General features: G+C 42.9%; 2 protein-coding genes across 3 annotated transcripts in view; one reads left to right on the top strand and one right to left on the bottom strand.

Moving 5' to 3' along the window:
- The window catches only part of lonp2 (lon peptidase 2, peroxisomal), a 28,731-nt gene extending 22,015 nt beyond the window's left edge, over positions 1-6,716 (top strand). Inside the window, exon 17 of the mRNA XM_061676245.1 lies at positions 4,408-6,716. Coding sequence (XP_061532229.1) covers positions 4,408-4,638 — 231 coding nt within the window. The 3' untranslated portion in view covers positions 4,639-6,716. The remainder of the gene's footprint in view (positions 1-4,407) is intronic.
- Positions 6,717-8,488: 1,772 nt separating this feature from the next.
- Positions 8,489-23,012, bottom strand: part of siah1 (siah E3 ubiquitin protein ligase 1) — a 36,352-nt gene continuing 21,828 nt past the window's right edge. For both annotated transcript variants that reach the window (XM_061677069.1, XM_061677068.1), the window contains 3 exons: positions 17,491-17,672; positions 14,118-14,414; positions 8,489-10,142 (listed from right to left, as the gene is read on the bottom strand). In XM_061677069.1, coding sequence (XP_061533053.1) covers positions 9,771-10,142; positions 14,118-14,414; positions 17,491-17,672 — 851 coding nt within the window. In that variant the 3' untranslated portion in view covers positions 8,489-9,770. The remainder of the gene's footprint in view (positions 10,143-14,117; positions 14,415-17,490; positions 17,673-23,012) is intronic.

Below are 23,012 nucleotides of genomic sequence, written 5' to 3'. Positions count from 1 at the left end.
TCCATCCATTTTCTTCCGCTTATCCGAGGTCGGAGGAGCAGCGGCTCTACTCTGAGCCCCTCCCGGATGACCGAGCTTCTCACCCGATCTCTAAGGGAGAGCCCGGACACCCTGCGGAGGAAACTCATTCCGGCCCCTTGTATCCGGGATCTCGTTCCTTCGGTCACGACCCACAGCTCGTGACCGTAGGTGAGGGTAGGAACGAAGATCGACCGGTAAATCGAGAGCTTCAATTTAATCGTTGATTTAAACAATTGTGAATGGCTCCTTGGTGGAGTAAATTGAATCACCGTATTAACTAAATTTGAAACAAATTGCCTAATTCAACAAATTAATTTATTTAGCTTTAATCAATAAATTGAATTGAGTTATGATTAGGTAAAAATGCAGCCCTATGGGGGGCACAAGCCAGTGCAAACTGTAGGCCGGTCCCAAGCCCGGATAAATGCAGAGGGTTGCGTCAGGACGGGCATCCGGCTTAAAACTTTGCCAAACAAATATGAGCGTTCATCCAGAGAATTTCATACCGGATCGGTCGTGGCCCGAGCTAACAATGTCCGCCACCGGTGCCGTGAACCTGCAGGGCGCCGTTGGAAATTCAGCTACTGTGGGTCGAAGTCAAAGAAGAAGAGGAGGTGGAAAGCGGGTTCTTCGGCAGAAAGAGAAGAGGAAAGCACAGAGCCTCGAACTGAATGCGGGGACTTTGAATGTCGGGACTATGGCAGGAAAATCTCGGGAGTCGGTTGACACGATGATTTGGAGAAAGGGTGATATATTGTGTGTCCAGGAGAGCTGGTGGAAAGGCCGTAAGGCTAGACGTTTAGGGGCAGGGTTTCAATTATTTGACCAGGGTGTAGATGGGAAGAGAAATGGAGCAATGGTTATTTTAAAGGAAGCATTAGCAACAAATGTCTCGGAGGTGAAAAGAGTATCAGATCGAGCGATGAGGCTGAAACTTGCAATTGAGGGTGTTACGTATCATGTGATTAGTGGCTATGCCCCACAGGTGGGACGTGACCTAGAGGTGAAAGAGAAATTCTGGAAGGAGCTAGACAAAGTGGTTCTGAGCATCCCAGACAGAGAGAGAGTTGTGATTGGTGCAGATTGTAATGGACATGTTGGTGAAGGAAACAGGGGTGATGGAGGAGTGATGGGTAAGGTCGGCATCCATGAAAGGACCCTCGAGGGACAAATGGTGGTAGACTTTGCAACAAGGATGCAAATGGCTGTAGTGAACACTTTTTTCCAGAAGAGGCAGGAACATAGGGTGACCTACAAGAGCGGAGGTAGAAGCACGCAGGTGGATTACATCTTGTGCAGACGATGTAATCTGAAGGAGGTTACCAACTGTAAGGTGGTGGTAGTGGAGAGTGTGGCTAGACAGCATAGGATGGTGGTGTGTAAGATGACTCTGGGGGTGGGGAGGAAGATTAGGAAGACAAAGGCAGAGCAGAGAACCATGTGGTGGAAGCTGAGACAGGACGAGTGTTTTGCAGCTTTTCGGGAAGAGGTGAGACAGGCTCTCGGTGGACCGGAGGAGCTTCCAGAAGACTGGACCACTGCAGCCAAGGTGATCAGAGAGGCAGGTAGGAGAGAAGGAGACTTGGTGGTGGAACCTCAAAGTATAGGCAATCATACAAGGAAAGAGGTTCGCTCAGAAGAAGTGGGACACCGAGAGGACCGAGGAGAGGCGAAAGGAATACATTGAGATGCGACGTAGGGAAAAGGTCGAGGTGGCAAAGGCCAAACGAGGCATATGATGACATGTATGCCAGGTTGGACACTAAAGAAGGAGAAAAGGATCTATACAGGTTGGCCAGAGAGAGGGACAGAGATGGGAAGGATCTGCAGCAGGTTAGGGTGATTAAGGATAGAGATGGAAATATGTCGACTGGGGCCAGTAGTGTGCTAGGTAGATGGAAAGAATACTTTGAGGAGTTGATGAATGAGGAAAATGAGAGAGAAGGGAGAGTAGAAGAGACTAGTGTGGTGGACCAGGAAGTGGCAATGATGAGTAAGGGGGAAGTTAGAAAGGCATAAAAGAGGATGAAAAATGGAAAGGCAGTTGGTCCTGATGACATTCCTGAGGAGGTATGGAAGCATCTAGGAGAGGAGGCTGTGGAGGTTTTGACCAGCTTGTTCAATGGAATTCTAGCATGTGAGAAGATGCCTGAGGAATGGAGGAAAAGTGTGCCGGTGCCCATTTTAAAGAACAAGGGTGATGTGCAGAGCTGTGGTAACTATAGAGGAATAAAGTTGATGAGCCACACAATGAAGTTATGGGAAAGAGTAGCGGAAGCTAGACTCAGGACAGAAGTGAGTATTTGCGAGCAACAGTATGGTTTCATGCCGAGAAAGAGCACCGCGGATGCGTTGTTTGCCTTGAGGATGTTGATGGAAAAGTAAAGAGAAGGTCAGAAGGAGCTACATGGTGTCTTTGTAGATCTAGAGAAAGCCTATGACAGAGTACCCAGAGAGGAAGTATGTTAGAATAATACAGGACATGTCTGCTCGTGGGACACAATTTGTTTGTCGTATCGCGCAACTGTCTGTCCGTTTACATGAAGCGGACTGTGCCGAACCGTGATCAGAAATAAATGCACGTGCCCGCTGAGCCACAATTCCCAAGCAAAATGGAATATTTAACAATGATAAGTCATGATAAATGCACACACAACATTAAACAAAACGTGTTAATCGCAGATATATTTGTGAATTTGAACAACTCGTGCAAATAATTTGCGGGTTTGAAAAAGACACGTGCAAATGATTTCGAGACATATGTCTCCACATGCATTTCAAATTGTTTTGGGAAATCATGGACATCGTGTCCTCCGGGCCAAAGACCACACAACACGCCGAGCGGACGCCACGAGGCGTTGGACCGGGGCGGCCCCACTATTCTCTGGGATAGAATGTATACTTCGCATGCATGTTTTTGCCTTTTATACGAGTAAGGTGACAAGATTTCCCAAAACGACGGTCCGGTTCGAATAGCCACACCACTTCGGCCCGAGTACAGCGCACCAAGAGGTTTTGAAAATCACTCGATGGCTTGTCTGAAAAAGGGGGAAGGTTTTGGTGTGGGTTTCGTAACGTCACCCACCTACCTGAACTCCGGCATTGATTGGTTTACCGTCAAAATTTACTCTACTTTTAGCCAATCATCATTCCTGATACTGAATATCATAGAAGAATTTCATGAGTTGCCCTACAATGGAAAAGTAGTGGAATCACGTTATAACACAAAAGAAAATAACACAAAAGAAAATAATGAATAAAAACAATTCGCTTTTTGTGTTGTAATAAAAACTAAATAAAATCAAATGATTTTTTCATTTCCTATTTGGTAGTTTCGAGCAATCGTATGGCAGATTTTGCACGTATTCACATGTATTTATTTTTTGGCCCACACAATGGTAAGTAATTTTGATACGACCAGCAAGCTTTGATTTATTGAACCATAAAAGATTCATAGCAGAATATACAGACCCTTTTCCAAAAATTTGAATATCATGGAAACGTTTATTTATTTCCATAATTCCATTCAAAATGTTCAACTTTCCTAGATTATAGATTCATGGCCCACAATTGAAATAATTTCAAGTATTTGCTTATTTGTACATGATTTGGGCTTCCAGCTCATAAAACCCACGAAAAAGGAATTCCAAAAATTTGAATACTGTGAAGAAATCAGCCCAAATTATCAGAGTGGAATGAGGCGGGAGTCGCAGCTTCATAAGTATTCTCTTTTTTTTTTTTTTTTTTTTTTTTTTGAATTCCTGATTTTGTGGCTTTTATAAGTTGGAACCCCAAATTATGTAAAAATAAACAAACAAATACTTGTTTCAATTGTGGGACCTCCCTCTATAATCTATGAAAGTTCAACTTTTTGAATGGAATGAGGGAAATAAAACGGTCTGCCGGACCACAGAAATTCCTCTTGCATAAAGTGCACACAACTGTCTCCTCCTTATGTCCTGATCATGTGATCAGTCATCAGAGCCACAACATATTTGTACTCCGCATCACATCGAAGCACATAATCATATAATAAATAGGAAGTTTTAAGTTTTGCCCAAGGGGTTTTCTCTTCATTACGATACAAATCATATAATTATTACAATGAATGTCATGCTACCCCATATCTTGTCCAAAGTAAGCTGGAATAGGCTCCAGCTCGCCTGCAACCTTCGTAAGGATATGCCGTTGAGAAAATGGATGGCCGGATCCTGCTAATTGCAAAAGACTGGTAAACGCAGGAGTCCTGATTCAACTCCTTGAATCATAAAAAAAGTACAGACTCTGAAATTTACTTAGGTGTATAAAGCCAGTTTCGATAATGTGGTACAATGGGAAAAAAAATGACTCACAGATTCAATTAGATGTGTTTGTGGTCATCTTCAGGTGGGCGGTATCAAAGACAAGGTGCTGGCGGCCCACCGGGCGGGGGTCAAGCGAGTCATTGTGCCCAAACGCAACGAGAAGGACCTGGAGGAGCTTCCGGCAAACGTGCGAGACGACCTGGACTTCGTCACCGCCGCCGACCTGGACCAGGTGCTGAACGCCGCCTTCGACGGGGGCTTCCCCGGGGCGGCGCGTATGCGAGAACACCCGCAGATCAGCAGCAAGCTGTAACCGTGTGACGCCGTAGGCCGTGATTAAGGGTTGCGCCTCCAGCACGTGTGTGTCCGCTGCACGTGGCGAATACATGAATCTTCACTCAAAGTGTTTGAAGTGTAGTGCATCAAGAGTTGAAATGCCTTTTTGGGCGCTTATGTTTTTTTCCATCAACTGGTTCATTTTCATGAAACAAGCTAATTTCACAATAAAAGAGGGTAGTTTTACACAATAATGTCACAGACAGGTTATGATGACACCTGGGGCCTCATGTACGACGACTTGCGTGAATTTCCCCCGAAAACGTCGTACGCACAAAAATATTCAGATGTATGAAACTGCGTACTCATGAATCCAAGCACATTTCCTTCGTACATTCCAATCAACGTGGAAATGAGCGCACATGCTGGAGTCGCCGACTCCTCCCTGTCCACGCCCACATTTGAATATGCAAATCACATTTAAATGAACCCTGCCCCTGAGATGCCAAACTCTACGTGAGCAGAAAAAAAGGAAAATGCTGTGGAGACAGAACAGCGCGCGCACGCTGAACTAAAAAAAGAAGTGGTCAGACATTAAGGTGGATGCGAAGCGGGGGACAGCTGCCCACCGCCAAAGTGTGCCCAAAACAGGCGGAAGAACCGCCGCCGAGGCCCCCCATCCTGTTCGAGGAGAGAATCGCTGCGATCGTGGGTGACATTACTCTTTCGGGTGCTGGGAGCACGTGTGGCTGACTCTGTTCACCCCACGAGGTTAATATCATGCATCTTTATGACTCATAACAAATGTGATCATACAGTAACCTACACTCAACCCTGTGAGATAAAGGTTCATGCGTAAATGTTGTATGTGTGGTCCATCCATCCATCCATTTTCTGAGCCGCTTCTCCTCACTAGGGTCGCGGGCGTGCTGGAGCCAATCCCAGCTGTCATCGGGCAGGAGGCGGGGTACACCCTGAACTGGTTGCCAGCCAATCGCAGGGCACACAGAAACAAACAACCATTTTCACTCACATTCACACCTACGGGCAATTTAGAGTCTCCAATTCATGCATGTTTTTGGGATGTGGGAGGAAACCGGAGTGCCCGGAGAAAACCCACGCAGGCACGGGGAGAACATGCAAACTCCACACAGGCGGGGCCGGGGATTGAACCCCGGTCCTGAGAACTGTGAGGCAGACGCTCTAACCGGTCGTCCACTGTGCGGTATTTGTAATAAATATTTTGAATTCAAATAGAAGCACATCACCATATCAAAGAGGATATCAAAAACTTTGACTCCTTTTGGATGACTCACTTTTATTATTTTAATCCACAGGAGTGAACACGCACGCTGAAAAAATTGTGTTTTTTATTTTTTTGAAGAGGGGTGTTTATGTTATTATGTCAATTTAAACACATTTTAATCATGTGCAACGGATGTCCATGTTCAAATTAAGTACATTCAAAGGACTCTTTTTTTTTCAGTGCATGTGCTGGAGACACAAGAAGCGATTATGAGGGCAATAGGCGCCATAAATGATCGCCTTGATCGATTAATAGGTGTCCTCACAAATATCAGTGATTCATTAGATACACTGGTCAACAAATGAATTGTCAGTCCTTACCTCAATTACATTGTTGAAATCAAATGTTGCCGGGCATGAATTGTTCATCAGTGCTAATTATTCATGATTCTCTGGTGTGCAGATTTATGAGAACAGTTTCCCATCATCACCTCTAAGTGTCGCCAAAGCACCAAAAGCTGCAGAAACGTGCGTACGCCGGCCAAGCAGTTGGCGTGAGGCACTTTGCCGTGAAAAAGAACGTACGCCACGTTTCTGTGCGTACGCACCTTTTGTACATGAGGCCCCTGGAGAGGCAGGTTACACCCTGGACTGGTCATCAGGAAATTGTGGGCCGCATATAGTATGAACACATTCGTTAGGAGTTCTTAAAAAAAAAAAAAAAAAAAAAATACATATCATCCTTGCGGGGTGATCATTGTCAGTCACATGTCCTCCCATCACCCCCGAGAGAGCAGCGTCACCCACGATCGCAGCAACTCTCTCCTCGAACGGGGTGAGGCCCTCCGCGCCGGTTCTTCCGCCTGTTTTGGCCACACTTTGGCGGTGGGCAGCTGTCCTCCGCTTCACATCCACCTTTATGTCTGACCACTTCTTTTTTTTTTAGTTGAGCATGCGCGCGCTGTTCCGACCCCACGGCATTGACAGCCGCTCACGCGCTGCCCCATTCGCTCCTCTTTCGCGTGTTGTTAACGCCGGAGGACAGCGTGCCGAAGAGGATTTTCTTGCGCGCCTCCACTTCATTGAGCAACTTCACATTCAGAAAAAATATTTTGCTTCATTACCTTGCTCAGTTTCCTTTTTTTTCTGATCATGCGGAGATCAGCATCTCAGGTGCAGGGTTCATTTAAATGTGATTTGCATATTCAAATGTGGGCGTAGACAGGGAGGGGTCAGCTACTCCAACATGTGCGCTCATTTCCACGTTGAGTGGAACGTATGAAGGAAATGTGCTTGGATTCATGCGTACGCACAGATGCATACATCTGGATATTTTTGTGTGTACGGCGTTTTCTGGATTTGAGCGTACCTCATGTTTCAGGAGGAAATCCACGCAAGTCTTTGTACATGAGGCCCCAGGTCACCTGTGAGTTTAGTGGATAGCATATAGAAATGGATGGTTAAGTGCACAATAAGCATATTGGTAAATTGTCTGACAGTGTCAAGCAAAAAAAAAAAATCACAATTATCTTTGTTAACGGAGAAATTTTGATATATTAAATTGGATGGCATTAGATTGCGCATTTGACTTCTGGTCGTGAATTTCCTTTGCATTACGTGAAAGGTCTCAACTCAGCTTGCCCGCGATGTAATTATATTTGGCCCGCGAGACCGTAACAAATGCGTATTAGAGCTGGCCGGCAAGCGCTCCCACCTCCTTTTCCGTTGCGGTCACGAGCAACTATGTAAACAGTCTCCTTGGGCGAGATGGAAATCCGGAGCTTCCAAAACAGGTGGGAGGCAGATTATATGTTCACGAAAGTAGAGACCTGCTTGTCTTGCGTGCAGTCAACGTGGCTGTAAGAAAATAACACAACATAGCTTGTATGAATGTTTTCTTCACTCACTTTTCTACTCCAAGGAAGGGGCTGTTTATGGTTTAAAGGTTGGATTTTGATTGAAGGACTTTTGCTGTTGGCCTTGTCAGGAAGTCCATTTATCACCTTGTTTTGAGACTGTGACACTTAACATCTTCACTCTGTTTGAATTGGAACAAGAATAAAGCGGCACTCCAGATGTGTGCTGTTAAGAGTGAAATGGAGCGTAAACTACAACGCCGTTTCCTGTGGCTGAAAATAAAGGTTAACAAGGAAATGATTAAGAGCTTTGAGTAGAAGGGGGAAACATCAAATCAAGAAATTGAATAAAAGGTCTAGAATGGATGAAACTGAATGTTGTTGGGCAACTAAGGACATGTGAATTTCATTTAGCACAGAAAAACCTACAACATTCTTCCATCCTTTTCTTTTATAGCAGTTGTCCTTATTAGAGTCACCAGTCAGATGAAGCTTATCCCAGCAGAGTTTGTGCAAAAAAGAAGGGAACGCCCTGGACTGGTCACCAGCCAATCGTAAGGGGCAGACTCTCGTTCGCACAGAGACAATTTCAAACATGGTTTTTGGAATGTGGGAGGAAAGCGGAGTACCTGGAGAGAACGTGCAAACTCCAGACAAGGACTTCACAACTGTGGGGCAGTTGTGCTAAACACTAGGGTACAATGCCGCCTGCGGCTACAACTTAAACCGTGATTAACCCTCAGAGGTATAGAATTAAAAAAAATACGTAACAGGCGGAGACTCTGTATGAAAAAGATAAATTTATTTAATGACATGTTAAAACAGAAAAGGTAAAGGGAGTGACCAGTTGAGGGAGAGCAGCAAGATGACAGAGACTCCACATGAAAATAATGTTTATTAAAAAAAAAAAAAAAAAAAAAAAGGAAAACTTACCACAAGAGGACAGACAAACAAATAGATGAAGGGAGAAAACAATCCAACTGGGTGGAGGAGGAGGAGAGGAGAATACAACTTGCTTTTACCTACAAAAACACTGTTTAGCCACAAGTTTGACCACCGCCTTTTTGTTTTTGGAAATTCATTAGACAAACGATAATGAGGGTGATCGCCATGTAATAACAATAATAATAGCATCCTGCTCACGGAGGAGAAAAGAGTCCTGCTCGGATGCTCAGAGGAGAAAGCGATGGAGGAGGTAAGCAGGCCAGTTTGTTCACCTTTCATTCTCTCTCACACACACGCTGCTAGATTTCAGAAAACCCACAAAGAAAATTTGTCTCAACTGAAACACTGATTTCTTTTTCCGTCCTTCAAAACAAAGTTCTCGGTTACACACACTCGCGCACACGGGCATTCACAACTTATCGGGGAAACCGTCGATCACTTTTTGGGTGGAAAATCACTCGGTGTCATCACACCCATGTGATTAAACACGTGTCCGGCCGACGCACAGTCGCCAGGAATCCACGTTGAGGGAGGCGAGCCGGAGGACGTCCTGAGTTCCGGGGCTTGGGACTCCTAGACAGAACCGGGAGCTACATAACTTCCATCACACCTACACGGTGACGAGGGGTCCAGTCCCACACCTGCGACTGCAGAACTAGAGGTGTCAGTCGCGAGACGGGGGCCCGGGAGGGGCCGTTCCGACGAGACTAGATAGCTTGCCAACTGCCTAGCTTGTTTCAGGGAGCCCGTGATAACGGGTAGTGTGGGCGGTGTGGAAGTGAGAGACTGGGCAGACAGACATGAAAACAAGAACAGAGAAGGAGAAGACACTGACAGATGACGCATTTACGACGAAAGAGGTGAAATCGCAAGCTCGAACCTTACATTTACGTTTGTTTTGTGTGCGATTATAAGGCTATGGCCACCTTGACACAGTTCTATCCTCATGTCCGTCCACCCGCTCCCGGGCCCTCGTGGCTGCCTGACAAGACAGTCCAATTCCACATCTATACCGTCTTCAAGGGGTCCTGCGGAGACTGAGCCGAGCTGCTCCGACCCCCTCAAAATGCCCGCTGAACCAGTCTGGAAACTTGTTGACCCCCCTCGCTTATCCGATGAGTTCTTAACACATGGAGATGGTCACATTGATACCAAGGTTGCCGTTCTCGGCGAAGAGCTGCGCGATGGACGTGTCGAAGACCAGACAGTCGCTGTTCATGATGGCGGTGGCGATGCCCTCGTGGATGGAGCGCGGCGTGGCCTCCCAGGTCAGGCGGCGCCGATGGCCGTTGAGCTCCAGCCGGTACGCAAAGTTTTCCGCTTGCTTGCGTGTCCCAATGAGCTGCACGATGGCAAAGAACTGTTGGTGGCCGTCGTACTTCTCCTGCTTCTCCAGCACCAGCATGAAGTGGAAGCCGAAGCATGACTGCATCATAACCCAGTCCACTGCGCCAGGCAGGTTTATGTCTGTGGCCAAAAACACAATGTCCTCCCCCTGGAAAAGACAACAGGGACGCTCATTATTGGTTCATCAGGGCCGAACAAATAGTATTTGCAATAATGTCATTCAAAAAGTGCCCGATACTAATTTCATGCCTGTATCAGTTCTTCCTTCCATTTCCATATACATTCCCAGTGACGCATATCCGATCCGGTAATATCCGCATTACTCCACTGGCCGCCATCCCTCATGATTGCCACACCTCTCATGTGACATATTTAGACTATATTTAATTGCCTATGCTTTCGCTGTAGTTCACCTCCAAATGGCAATGACATTATACGAAATCAATTTTGCTTCCCCCCCCCCCCAGTAAGTTCCCCCCACCGTTAACTTGGATCAGCTTGGAAAAACAAGTTTTTCTTCATCAATAAGGAGTGATTCCTCTTAAAAAAGGGGTAAATAAATAAAATTATTTTTTTAAAATTCACATTTTAAGGCCCAGACTGTTCATCATGAAGCTCCACGACAAACAGTGTGTCATGAATGAAGCCCATAGTCTGGGATTGGATCCACAGCTACGTATGCGTCCTGGACTGGGCATTTCATTCTTTAATGATGACTCCGCAGCAATTGTCGAAAAACACAGGTCATTTGACAGCGTGAAAGAGCAACTAAGAAAGAAGATCGTCATTTACACGCTGGTCTACCCCACGACACTTAAGATGACAGTTAATGGAACGGAAAAGAGGTTTGATACACCGGAGAATGCCGCGGCTTCGGTGGACCCGCTGGGCTCGAGTGTCTTGCGCAACATAAATCCTAAATCAAAAAGGGATTTCTTCCTCCTCCCCTCGCCAATTACCAGACCGATTCAAGCATACGTAAGTAGGTGTTTATGAGACTCTGTTGACCATTATGGCAGTCTATTCTTCCTCATACATGACACGAACTGAAATTATATCTCCAGGCACTAGATGGAGCCACTGTTACTTTTATGATAAGGTTTGAATGTGTTGTTAGTGGGAGTTGAAAATTGTAATGTCCTGCATGGTTGCTAGGGATGTTCCTCTCGTTTTTGAGGTTTGTTAAAAAAAATATATTTTGGTACCGCTTGTTGTTTCAAACTGCTCATTCATTTTTTTCAGCATTTTAAGGGAATGTGTTCCAGTTAAAACGGTAACTGGATATTGCAATGGCGCAAGAAACTCTCCTCCATGACAGAACATTTAAAACTACAACGGGGTGGTCGGTCAACTATTTTTTTTTTTAAATCTACAACTAGAAATGGGGAGGTCGTTGTGCTTATTAGACGTTCACTACCATTTGTCCTGACTAACAATATTAAAGATCAAAATTGACAATAGGTTATTGTTTACAAGGACAAGAAATTGTAATAATGAATGATATTATCCACCGGCACACCCACCTGATTGTATTACTAAAATATTTTTGGGCCTGACAGGAATTCAATCAGAAACCGTTACTGTCGGAGGAGATTTTAATTACATGTTAAATCCGCTCAATAGATGGGTTTCCCCGTAGTACCATCGCTCCTTCTTCCCAAGCAAAAGCTCTTGCGCTATCTGTAAGGATCTCAGATTGGAGGATGTTTGGAGAAGTCTCCACCCTTCTAACAAGGAATATACTCTCCTCATAAATGTCAGTCAAGAATTGACCATTTCTTTATTCCCAAGCTCAACTGTATTCGCTTTTGTCTTGTGACATAGGTAGTGTAGTTCTATCAGACCAAGCCAATGTGGTTACAGAGCTGCCATCCTATAAAAATTCACTTCGTGAACAATTTGTCCAAATTTCCAGGTTTTCAAAATTTTGTCAAGAACATTACCGCAGGACAGTTATTGCAGTATATTTTGTAATAGGATCAAAAAAAATAAAAAAATAAAACAAATCTGCATAGTGTTCAATAGTGCAACTTAATCATACATTATGGGTTCAATATTTGTTATGTTAATGTGTTTATTGCATCAACCTTCTAATGGTGGATGCAGTCGCAGCCTGAATCAAAGTTATGAGATTTTGACATGCCATCGTCAAAAATTTGCCTATCAATTCTGTTTAACCTTGGTTTAAAAAAAAACAAAAAAAAAAACAGAACAGAACATCTATTAAATCAGATGAATTAGATCTCAAATGTCAAAATTATAACTCAGCACTTAAGAAGATCAGACTGGTTTTATAAAAGGAAGGAACTCTTCCAACAATATTAAGTCAATGTTATCCAGATTTTTGAACAGCAAAACAGAAGGTCTTGTGCTTTCCCTGGACGCTGAAAAAGCGTTTGACAGAGTTGAGTAGTCATTTTTAATTTGCACATGAGAAAAATTTGGTCTTGGGAATAGTTTTGTAAAATGGGAAGTTATAGATACAGTGGGGCAAAAAAAGTATTTAGTAAGCCAACAATTGTGCAGGTTTTCCCACTTAAAACGACGAGGCCTGTAATTTTCATCATAGGTATACCTCACCTATGAGAGACAAAATGAGGAAGAGAGAAAAAAAAATCAAAATACAAAAAAAAATCCAGAGAAATCACACAGTCTGATTCTTAAAGAATTTATGTGCAAATTATGGTGGGAAATAAGTATTTGGTCACCTACAAACAAGATTTCTGGCGCTCACAGACATGTAACAACAAACCAAAATAGAACTTTTTGGTAAAAACTTAAATTGTCGTGTTTGGAGGAGAAAAAATGCAGAGTTGCATCCAAAGAACACCATACCTACTGTGAAGCATGGGGATGGAAACATCATGCTTCGGGGCTGCTTTTATGCAAAGGGACCAGGACGACTGATCCGTGTCAAGGAAAGAATGAAAGGGGCCATGTATGGGGAAATTTTAAGTGAAACCCTCCTTCCATCAGCAAGGGAATTGAAGATGAAACGTGGCTCGGTCTTTCAGCACGACACTGAACCCAAACACACCGCCCGGGCAACGAAGGAGTGGCTTCCTAAGAGACTTTTCAAGGTCCTGCAGTGGCCTAGCCAGTCTCCAGATCTCAACCCCATAGAAAATCTTTGGAGGGAGTTGAAAGTCTGTGTTGCCCAGCGACAGGCCCAAAACATCCACTGCTCTAGAGGAGATCTGCATGGAGGAATGGGCCAAAATACCTGCAACAGTGTGTGAAAACTTACAGAAAACGTTTGACCTCTGTCATTGCCAACAAAGGGTATATAACAAAGTATTGAGATGAACTTTTGTTATTGACCAAATACTTATTTTCCACCATAATTTGCTAATAAATTCTTTAAATATCAGACAATGTGATTTTCTGGATTTCTTTCCTCATTTGGTCTCTCAATACCTATGATGAAAATGACATGGCTCTCTCATCTTTTTAAGTGGGAGAACTTGCATACTTGGCGGCTGACTAAATACTTTTCTGCCCCACTGTAATCCTCAAACTGCATTTGTAACTGTCAGATTAGAATGTTTCCCCATCCGTAAAGGTACAAGACAGGGCTGTCCACTGTCGTGTCACCTGTTTGCACTGGCCATAGATCCTCTGACCGAAGCAATCCGCATGGACCCCACTATACACGGTCTTCAGGTCAGAGAAAGATGTCCTAAAATTAACATTTGAAATAGGGCCCAATCAATTAACCAATATAAAAAAGAAAAAAAAGGAAAATGTTTCAATTGCATATCAAATCCTAATCCCAATATGGGCGCAGGGGGTCAATTGGACCTTTCATAGATTTCCGCCCTAGTTTAGAAATCCATAGCATAATGTTTCACTATCATGTATGAAGTATGATGCTTACAAAGTGAAACATAAGAGATGGTGGTTTACGAGGGATCTGGTTGTATTTTACAAGGCCATGGAACAATAAACGCACTTATTTCATATATTTTCATCTACATGTAATAGTCAATGAAAGAAAGGATAGTTACATGCCTTAAATATTGCAAAACGGCTACTACTTTCATCATGCTAGAAACATGGCATTAAAACATTGACAAAAGCACCACCGTGTGGACGCTCTGCACGATGCAAGCTGAAGGCTGACCTGCAGTGTGGTGATGGACTTGTGTTGGTGCATCAAGTGAGGCATGACGGCGTCCAGGGAGCCCTGCCATTTGCAGGAGGCGCCGGGGCAAGGGCACGAGTACGGCCGAAACTCGCACAGCTCCTCGTGTTCCGTCTTGTCGGTGTGCGGCAGCGTGACTTCGCAGCCCGACGAGGCGTATTTGCATGGGAAGAGCACGGAGTTGGCCACCTTCTCCATAGCCAGATTCCTGATGGAGCCCAGCGGCCCTCGACAAGTGGGACAGCAGGTGAGTTTGGGCCGACAATTGGAGCATACCTGAGAAAGGCAGCGCAGAAAAGGCAATACATGTTATGCATCTAAAAGCTTAGAATTTATTTCTAAGCTTTTTATTTTATGGTTATTAAAAAGGAAGTCTGGTAGTTGGTCAATCGGGCCGGAATACTAAAAACAGTTTATAGAGCAAAATGCTATGCAATATGCATTTTTACACATATTGTGGACAGTTTAAAGATCCCATGTCATATTCCCCCCCCCCCCATCATCTTTTGTCCTTTTATTGGGTTTTCAAAATAATTTGGGTTGAAAATTCCTAGAATGTCCCTATTCAAGCTATTCTAGTTGATGTTTTACACCTGGCAATTGAGACAGCTGGATTTAGCATTAATAATTGATATGTAAATGAGCTTTGCTCTAATTACATCACTGTTATTGTTCATTTAAATATGCAAAATAGCTTTGCTCTAAATGGTACTTGGCGATATCACAGAGTCTTGTGGCCGCCAAGCATTCATAGAGACTTTGCGTTTGGATCCTTGGATTGTGGTCATTGGATTGTTGGCCCGCTTATAGGGAACGTGAGCTGAAAGGGGTTGTGTGTGAAAATAAAAAGAGTGTGGGGTATTTTGAGTAGGTCTGAACAATTAATCAAATTCAAACCGAAATTGCAAAGTATGTTTTCTTTTAAAAAAAAAATAAAAAATAAATAAAAATAAGCGAGTGCGATGGATGGAGGCGTGCGCTGTAAAAACGTTTACCGTACACTTTGTATGGTTATCTTATATTTCCTTCTCACCGCTACTGAGGAGTAGTTCACTTGAGTTTTTCCTCTGAGTGGGGTGGCGCCGCTGCTTGCTGAGGCCTCGGCAGACAGGCTCACTGGCTTTCACACGAGCAGCCATGAGTACCTCACAATTGATTGGTAAAGAGAAGCCAACAGGTTGGGGGAGTCTGTCTATGGGCAGCCCTCGGCGGCCAGGCCCCCACTCTGCGCCAAATTAAAGCATATAACTGCAAAGTAGGTACATTTGAAGCGTCAATGATCATTCTCCACCCTGCAGCAACCGCGCTAGCTAGCTGCCTTCTTCATCAACGCACAAGCAGAGTGAGCCACCATTACACTGTCACAGTTTGGTTATGTGGGCTGGCGGTTGCTGGCTGGGCACAGTGGTGTAACTTGCCACACACGCTTTCCACATCCACATGAACTCAAGTATTATACTTTAGTTCAGTTTTGACAAATGGCAAGTACTGTATATCATTTAGGCCACTTTGTCCTGCTTTGGAAATCTGTTACAATTATCTGAAAGCTGAAGCTACAGTTACTGTACATCACTGTTTTTTATGCTCCCCCAGAATCGTTACCCCCCAAAATTTTGAATATTAATGTTTATTATCAACTAAAAAGTGTGAATGGAAAAATTATATTTCCTGATCTCTATGAAGTCCTTTTAAGACCTTCTTGCAGGTTAGTATCCAACAAGTAAATCATCTTAACACTTCTACTGTAACTGACAAGATCAACATTTAATATAGTCTACCATTTGGACTGCTTGAATTCGCACATCTTTATGAAAAGCATCACTCGTGTCACTATTCATCCTCAGCTGACACGGACTTTACAATTCAACAAAATAAATGTATGCTATTCATATCAATTCATCATAACATTTAGGCCTGACCTAAAAGAAAGACGTGTTTATATGTTGATTGTAAGGTTGTAACGATTTGTTTTACCAACCATTTGATTTATATCATGACTCCTGCTTGCGATTCGACTCAAGGACGATATTGGTTCATTTTTAGAACGATACAATCCAAAACGATTTAATGGCTTCAAATCAATTCAGTAACCTTTTAGCCAAAAATTCAACCAGTGTGACTTTGACATACATATCTGCATTCTGAACACTACAGATGAAATTTCCTTGATTCCTGTTGTTTCTTGTAAGGGAATCAGGTTAAAATTATTTATGCTCATTAAATATACATATTTTCCTGATGTAATTGTATTGCTTTACAATAAAACAAAAGGGGGAAAGGGCAACTTATTATTATTTATATTACTGGTTCGGCTGTTTTTTATTTCCTCCTTGGAAAGAGATGTTTAATTGGAGTTAGAATTAGGAGTGGGTCCTTGGGAAAAATGTCTCCACTCTGGACCCAAAGTTTGAGAATCCATTTTAAACAGTCAAATAATAATTACTAAAAGCGAAGCACCATGAGGTTTCCACGTGGAAAAGCTTTTAGGAATAGTGGTAATAATACACAAGGAAACAAACCTGCTTTTTGTAACAAAAAAAGTGAGGCTTGAAAATAGCGCCTCGTAGTTGACATCGTTCGTTCTCTTTTGTCCAAAGTTCACCTTGTACTCTATCACTTTCAGAATATTTCTTCGATGGCCACACTTGGTCGTGCAATCTGCAAAACTCAGCATTTTTACTCTACACATTTTCAAACAATCACATTCACAACACTTGATACTCAAACTTGATCCCTGCTGAGTGATGTATTATGTTAGCAGCTAGCAAGCTTGAAAGGCTTCAATGTGCATGGCGAGGCGAGTCACACACATGGATCCCTATTGATAATTTTTCGCTCGTTGCCTTCTATCTGCCATCCACTAGACAAGCCGATGTCTTTGTCAATAAAAGTACTGAAAAAAAACAAAAAAAACCCCATACAAACTATGGAGTCTCAGTCCAACCACTGGGGGCACTACAGAAAGGAGTTTCTCGATTTGGGGCTTATATAGGATACGAGGAAAAAAAGATGGGTAAAGAATTGTACCCATCTTACAAATTCTGCGTGGGTAATCAACCATGAGCACAACTGTGTGTTTTCTAATTTATTAAATAAAAGTAGGGCTGTGAATTTCAAAATAGAGCAAGTAAATTTAAAAAAGTATTACGTATTCAAATAAAGTGCTAGGTAGAAGCAAAAGCATGCATTGTAAAAATACATTACACATGGGTAGAAGGGTTTTCCAGAATTTTTAGGTCAACTTTGGGGGTAGGGTATTATACATGAGAAATTACGGTACCTTTGCTTAAAATTTTTTATTTTAATGGCATGGGACCTTTAACAACAAATATCCAAGAAAGTGTTTCCATACCAGGTGTCCCGACTGGCACTGAAGGATAGGGGGGAGGACATAGTCGAAGCACACTGGGCACTCGAACAGACTGGCCAGGTCACTGTTGGAGGCAGTGGTCCCTGATAAGGTGGGCACGCGCTGGGAGGCAGGGCACTTGGAGTTTCCTGTGGGCAGCGCGGTGGCAGTCTGGCGACTCATTTCTGGTCAAGAGACACACAGAGGGAGGAAAGGCATTAGTGAAAGACACGTCTTGATTATTGATTGTCAGCAGGAATATTGTTAGCGTTTTTGTCTTTGTAAACCTAAACCTGTTTTTATCAACTACCTAAAACAAAGTAACCCATTTTTGAGTGCATATTTCCTTTCTGTGTAGAGAACATTCAAACATGTTGATGACCCTTCTAATTTGTAACCATACAGTGGTACCTTGACTTATGTGTGAACAAACTTATGGGTTTTCCAGCTTTTGGAGCACAAATGGTATGAAATGTGACAATTTGTACATCAAGGATGATTCTGATTCGGACAAACAAGAAACACCTGGTTCAGCTAGGAAAAGAAAGGAGGAAAGTAGTACAACTGACTAATTAATCTAATGCACAGTAGTATTTATTTAGTCAAAGGAATTAAAAATGTACAATTAGGTAAAGAAAGGATTAAGAAGGGTGGCACAACTGTGACCCTGCATAGCTCATCCTTTTATAGACCTGCCCCCACTCTGACAACATAAAACAACCCAGAGCACAGCGCAGGGCTGTCAAACTAATTTTTGTCGTGGACCACATTGTTGGTATGGTTTTCCCTCAGAGGGATTTTATGACTGTGAAACCTGTATAAATATTACTGTATACTGTAAATGTTTCATCGCCACATCATAGTATTACACATACACAACAAATTGATGGATAACCAGTTTTGAAATCACAAGTCAATTGTTTAAGTTATTGTAAAAAGGGGGTCAACAAAAAAAATAAGGAAATATCTTAAGGTAATTACTTATTACATATGACGACTTGAAATTTGTTACCAAGAACCATGGAAGTTGATGTAAATGATTTGCTTTCGCGGGCCAAAAAAAGTGGCAGGCTGGATGTGGTCCCCGGTTTGACAACTGTGGCATAGAGCAGTGGTGCCCAATCCCAATCGGTACCAGTCGGTGAGGTATTTGTTACCGGGCCGCATAGAAGGAATGACCAATTTATATAATTTCCGTTGCATTACGTTTTCGCATGTCAAAAAAAAATTACCAGATCTTCTCCGCTGCAACAGCTGCGCGTTATTATTGACACGTCAAGACTGCACAGACCGCTGCAGCAGTTCCGTTTCCGCTCCCGGCCGTCTCGCTCATGGCAGCGGCCAAGCTAGAAGAACGAGTATTTTCATAACCTGATTCAATTCATTATGTTCACTGAAAAGATTTGTTCTTTTGAACAAAACAACACTAGACTGCACGTCGGTCACGTGATGCGTTACTAAAAATAAGTCCGCAAACTAGCAAAAAAAAAACATCTTTGGAGAGATTCTTTTCAAAAGGAAAGGCCACCTGAGGAGCCAGAAGAAGAGCCTACGACAAAGAAAAAGAAAGCTTCTTTTATCTGCTATATTTATGGTGAGTTGTATTTTTCATGCATTTAACATTTGTTTGTAAGCCGGTCCTGTTAATTTATTTTTGCTGTTTATACATGCCATACCTTGACAGCCAGTCCATGGGGGGGGGGGGGGGGGGGGGGGGGGGTATAAATTAAAAATAATAATAATAATAAATGCCTACTCTAAACCGGTCCGTAGTGCAAAAAAGGTTGGGGGACCACTGGCATAGAGGATCAAATATGTGGACATTAGAGGATAATGTGTGGGATGTGAGGACTGAAAATAATTGGGTGATGGCACAGTAACATGGACCATCAGCAAAGCAACCTCAACCTAACCTCAATTCCAACGAAGTAGGGACATTGTGTAAAACAAAATACAGAATACAATAATTCGCAAATCCTTTTCAACCTATATTCAATTTAATACACAACAAGACGATATTTAATGTTCTCACTGACAAACTTTGTTTTTTGCAATGCATGAAATTCATGTTTGACTGATGGTATGATAACAGTCATACATGGTGGTGGTAGTTTTGCTCCTTTCAGGACGTGGACGGCTTGCTGTGATTGATGGACAGTGTTGATAAAGTTCCTTTTCTACGTGAACTAGTTCGAAGTTCGTTACACCATTACAAAAATTTTCGTAGTTCATAAATTTAAATTAAGTTCACTGCTCAAAAAATTAACTAGTTCATAGTTGTTGTTTTTCCCCTCAATATGTTGCTGATGGGCTATGATTGTTGCCACCCATTCAGACTGGTTCTGTAGCAGGACAGTGATCCAAAACACACCAACACACACTTCTGAATGGCTTTAAAAAAAAAACTAAAAGGTTTTGGGGTGGCCTAGTCAAAGTCCGGACTTGAATCCGACTGAAATGTTGTGGCATGACCTTAAAAAGTTTGCTCTGTCAATTGCTAGGAAAAATGAGTCATTTTCGATTGTACATCTTTTTTGGTGTGACAGCAAACATGGAACAGAGGAATGTCGCCGGTCGACACAAAATAAAGATAAAATAATTAAGAACAGAGGATCTTAAGAGGAGCTCATAGGCTTAATCAGCATTGTGTTATTTCTTATAGCAGTGGCTTGGCTGAAAATCACAAACAAAAAAAAAAAAGATATGCATTGCAGCTTTAAAAGATTCTGCTAGCTAGCTGATATAAAAGAGTCTGCTAGCTAGCTGATATAACCAGTCAAGGCAGGTCCTTGCAGGCAATGACTCAGTTGGCGAATCCATTTTAAGGACACTGCTATGACCACATCAAGGATAAGAGTGACAATGAAGGATTAAGCGGACATGCAAGCAACACACCAAAGGCATGAAAAAAAATTACAAAATAAAAAAAAAAACTAATTAAAAACATTGCAAGGGGATCCCCCGGGGCCCCGCAGAGAATTTTTAAAATTATTTTAAAAATGGTGCAATCTGGAAGACTGAAGAGTACAATAAGGCAAAACAAATGTTATTCACACAGAAAAACACCGCTCAAGTACATGTTGTACAAATTTAAGATTAAAATTTGCCTCATTTCTTTGCTTTTTTTGTTTTGGCCTCCAACTTGAGCCAGGCCCATATCCACCTGCACCTGATACCTGCGCCACATGAATAGCATCCTCCTCTTTAAGCATTCTCATTCTGGAAAATAATTGACTGTTTCACTTCATTTTTCACCATTACCAACTTCAAAGGCTAATCCCAAATGCATCCTCCAGGAAAATATTAAGTACAATATATTTCTGTTTTCATTGGCCATTTCAGAATTTGATGTTTGTTCATTCTGTGTTGTGACAGAATCTCTAACATCGCTTCGTCGCTAACAGATTTAACATTAACATCCGTAAACTAATTCGATAATTGTAGGCGCATTTCCTAATTAATTAATGTACTAGCGGAACACCTCGTCGCCGATGTTACGTGTGCTTCGCTGTTCCGCTGGGACCACAACCAGGGCCACGACCCACAGTACTTAAACGCGAAAATACAAAAGAACAGTGCAATAAATACAACACTAGCTGATCTGATGAGCAAAAATGTTGCTTAAACGTAAGAGTAGCAAAAGAGGATGTCCGCTCCAGAGGTGGGTAGAGTAGCCAAACATAGTACTCGAGTAAGATCCTACTTTGCGGTTTTTCACCTTTCGCGGGGTTGTGGTCCCCATTAACCGCGAAAAACAAGGGAACACTGTATATGAAAGCTGTTGTTTTCGTTCATCTAAATGTAAACAAGATTAGCGCGCCGTTGCCTTCATGGTAATGACGACATTCCCAAAATGGTGGCCACGTAGGCCCGACGATCAGCCGGACTGTCTTATCTAGTGTTAATACCCATGCCTGGGAAGACAATAGAAGATGTTGTGTGAGGTCATGTGACTTTGTGTCATTTGATTGGTGAACTAGACTTAAACGTCACTAGTGCTTACATTGGATTGGCGCAAACAGCACACAATGCGGAGGTCGTAGTCTTGCGCACTAAATAGTTAAGCAATAATTGATCAATAAAAGTAGACCGCGACATTTAGATCATTGTAACGGCGTAAAAGTACCATTACTTCTTAACAGCAGAAGTTTTTTCTCTGGTCTTGTCAACTCCTGTGACTTATCCAAAGCAGGTGCCGAGCGCACAGGCGGAACTTCAGGCCAATGCGTTTGCATATTAGTCCGCCTCGGAGTAACATTCACAATTACATTTGTGTGTGGATAATGGATGTGTGGAATGGATCTATCTGCCAGCGTTCAACGAGTACAAAACAGCCTATGACGACACCGACGGCGAGGGTCTTTTGCAGTTTATGTGTGATCGCCAAGCCTCTGGATAACTGCAATGAGGAATGGCACCCTGTAGAGGGCAACAATGCCTTGAGGTGAGTGTCCCTCCCTCAGAGGAAGAAGAAGAAGGAGAAGGTGGTGTGCAAGAAACAATGAGAGAAGGCAAACATAATGGCAGAAAAGAGGGAAGACAAAATAAAAATGAAAAAAAAAAAAACTTTTTGGTGCTAGAAGTTTATTGCGCCAAGGAAAGAAAAATATTCCTGTGACCGACAGGAATGCCGCCTTAGATCATGCGGGGGAATAAAGGATGACGCTCCAAGCCAATCGCATTTGTTGCAAAGTTATTGCGCAAAATGCCGGCCCATAGATATGGCGAGATCCTCTCGGCCGCTCGCCAGCTGATCGTCTGCCGACCAGGATTTGAGTAAATGGGATCCCAAATGATAGAAGTGACGTTCCCTTTTGGGGGACTATTTCTGAATCGCTAGCTGCAAGAGTCTTCTCCTCCATGTCTCCACGCAACAAAAGCTACTGCGGAAGTCTCACGGAAAGACAAGATCTCACAGAGTAGCGAAAAGTACAGAAAATAGAGGAGAGGAGAGGAAGAGGGGGGTGAGGGAGAAAGAGAGAGAATAGAACATACCCCAGAAGTATGTATGTTTTACCGTTCTGGCCATAAAATAGGGCTAATGTTGCCATGTGCAATCTCAGCTGACTTTGGGCGAGAGGCAGGGCACAGCCTGAACTGGTCGCCAGATAATTACAGCAACGGGTTGGACAGTTTTCAAAAACCGTTCCAACCCTACCCAGTATGTACTTTTTTTGCATGTCCCAACTATGAGTGACATTATAGCCAATCACAAGCAACATTATAAGATCTTGACCACGTGATTAACATCTGGGTACCGAAACATGGAGTATATTTTAATACTTTGTACTACTGAAGCATTTCGGTCAGTGCCATAAGCGAACCGAAGTTTATTAATAAGCCCTATGCCAGTGTGTAATTATATGCCTCTATATGGTGAAATTAAGTTCTTAAAAGGGTGCATTAAGTTCTTAAAAGGGTGCACTGGCAACACTTGGGTGACAGTTGCATCCGGGAGGCTCAAGACTGTAGAGATGATCGTGGACTTCAGGAGGCATCCTTCGCCACAGCTGCCCCTCACGTTG

This window comes from Phycodurus eques, chromosome 5 (genome assembly GCF_024500275.1).
Source record: "Phycodurus eques isolate BA_2022a chromosome 5, UOR_Pequ_1.1, whole genome shotgun sequence".
In the NCBI taxonomy this organism is placed as follows: domain Eukaryota; kingdom Metazoa; phylum Chordata; class Actinopteri; order Syngnathiformes; family Syngnathidae; genus Phycodurus; species Phycodurus eques.
The sequence above is the reverse complement of the archived record's forward strand: the minus strand, read 5'-3'. Positions and strand labels throughout refer to the sequence as shown.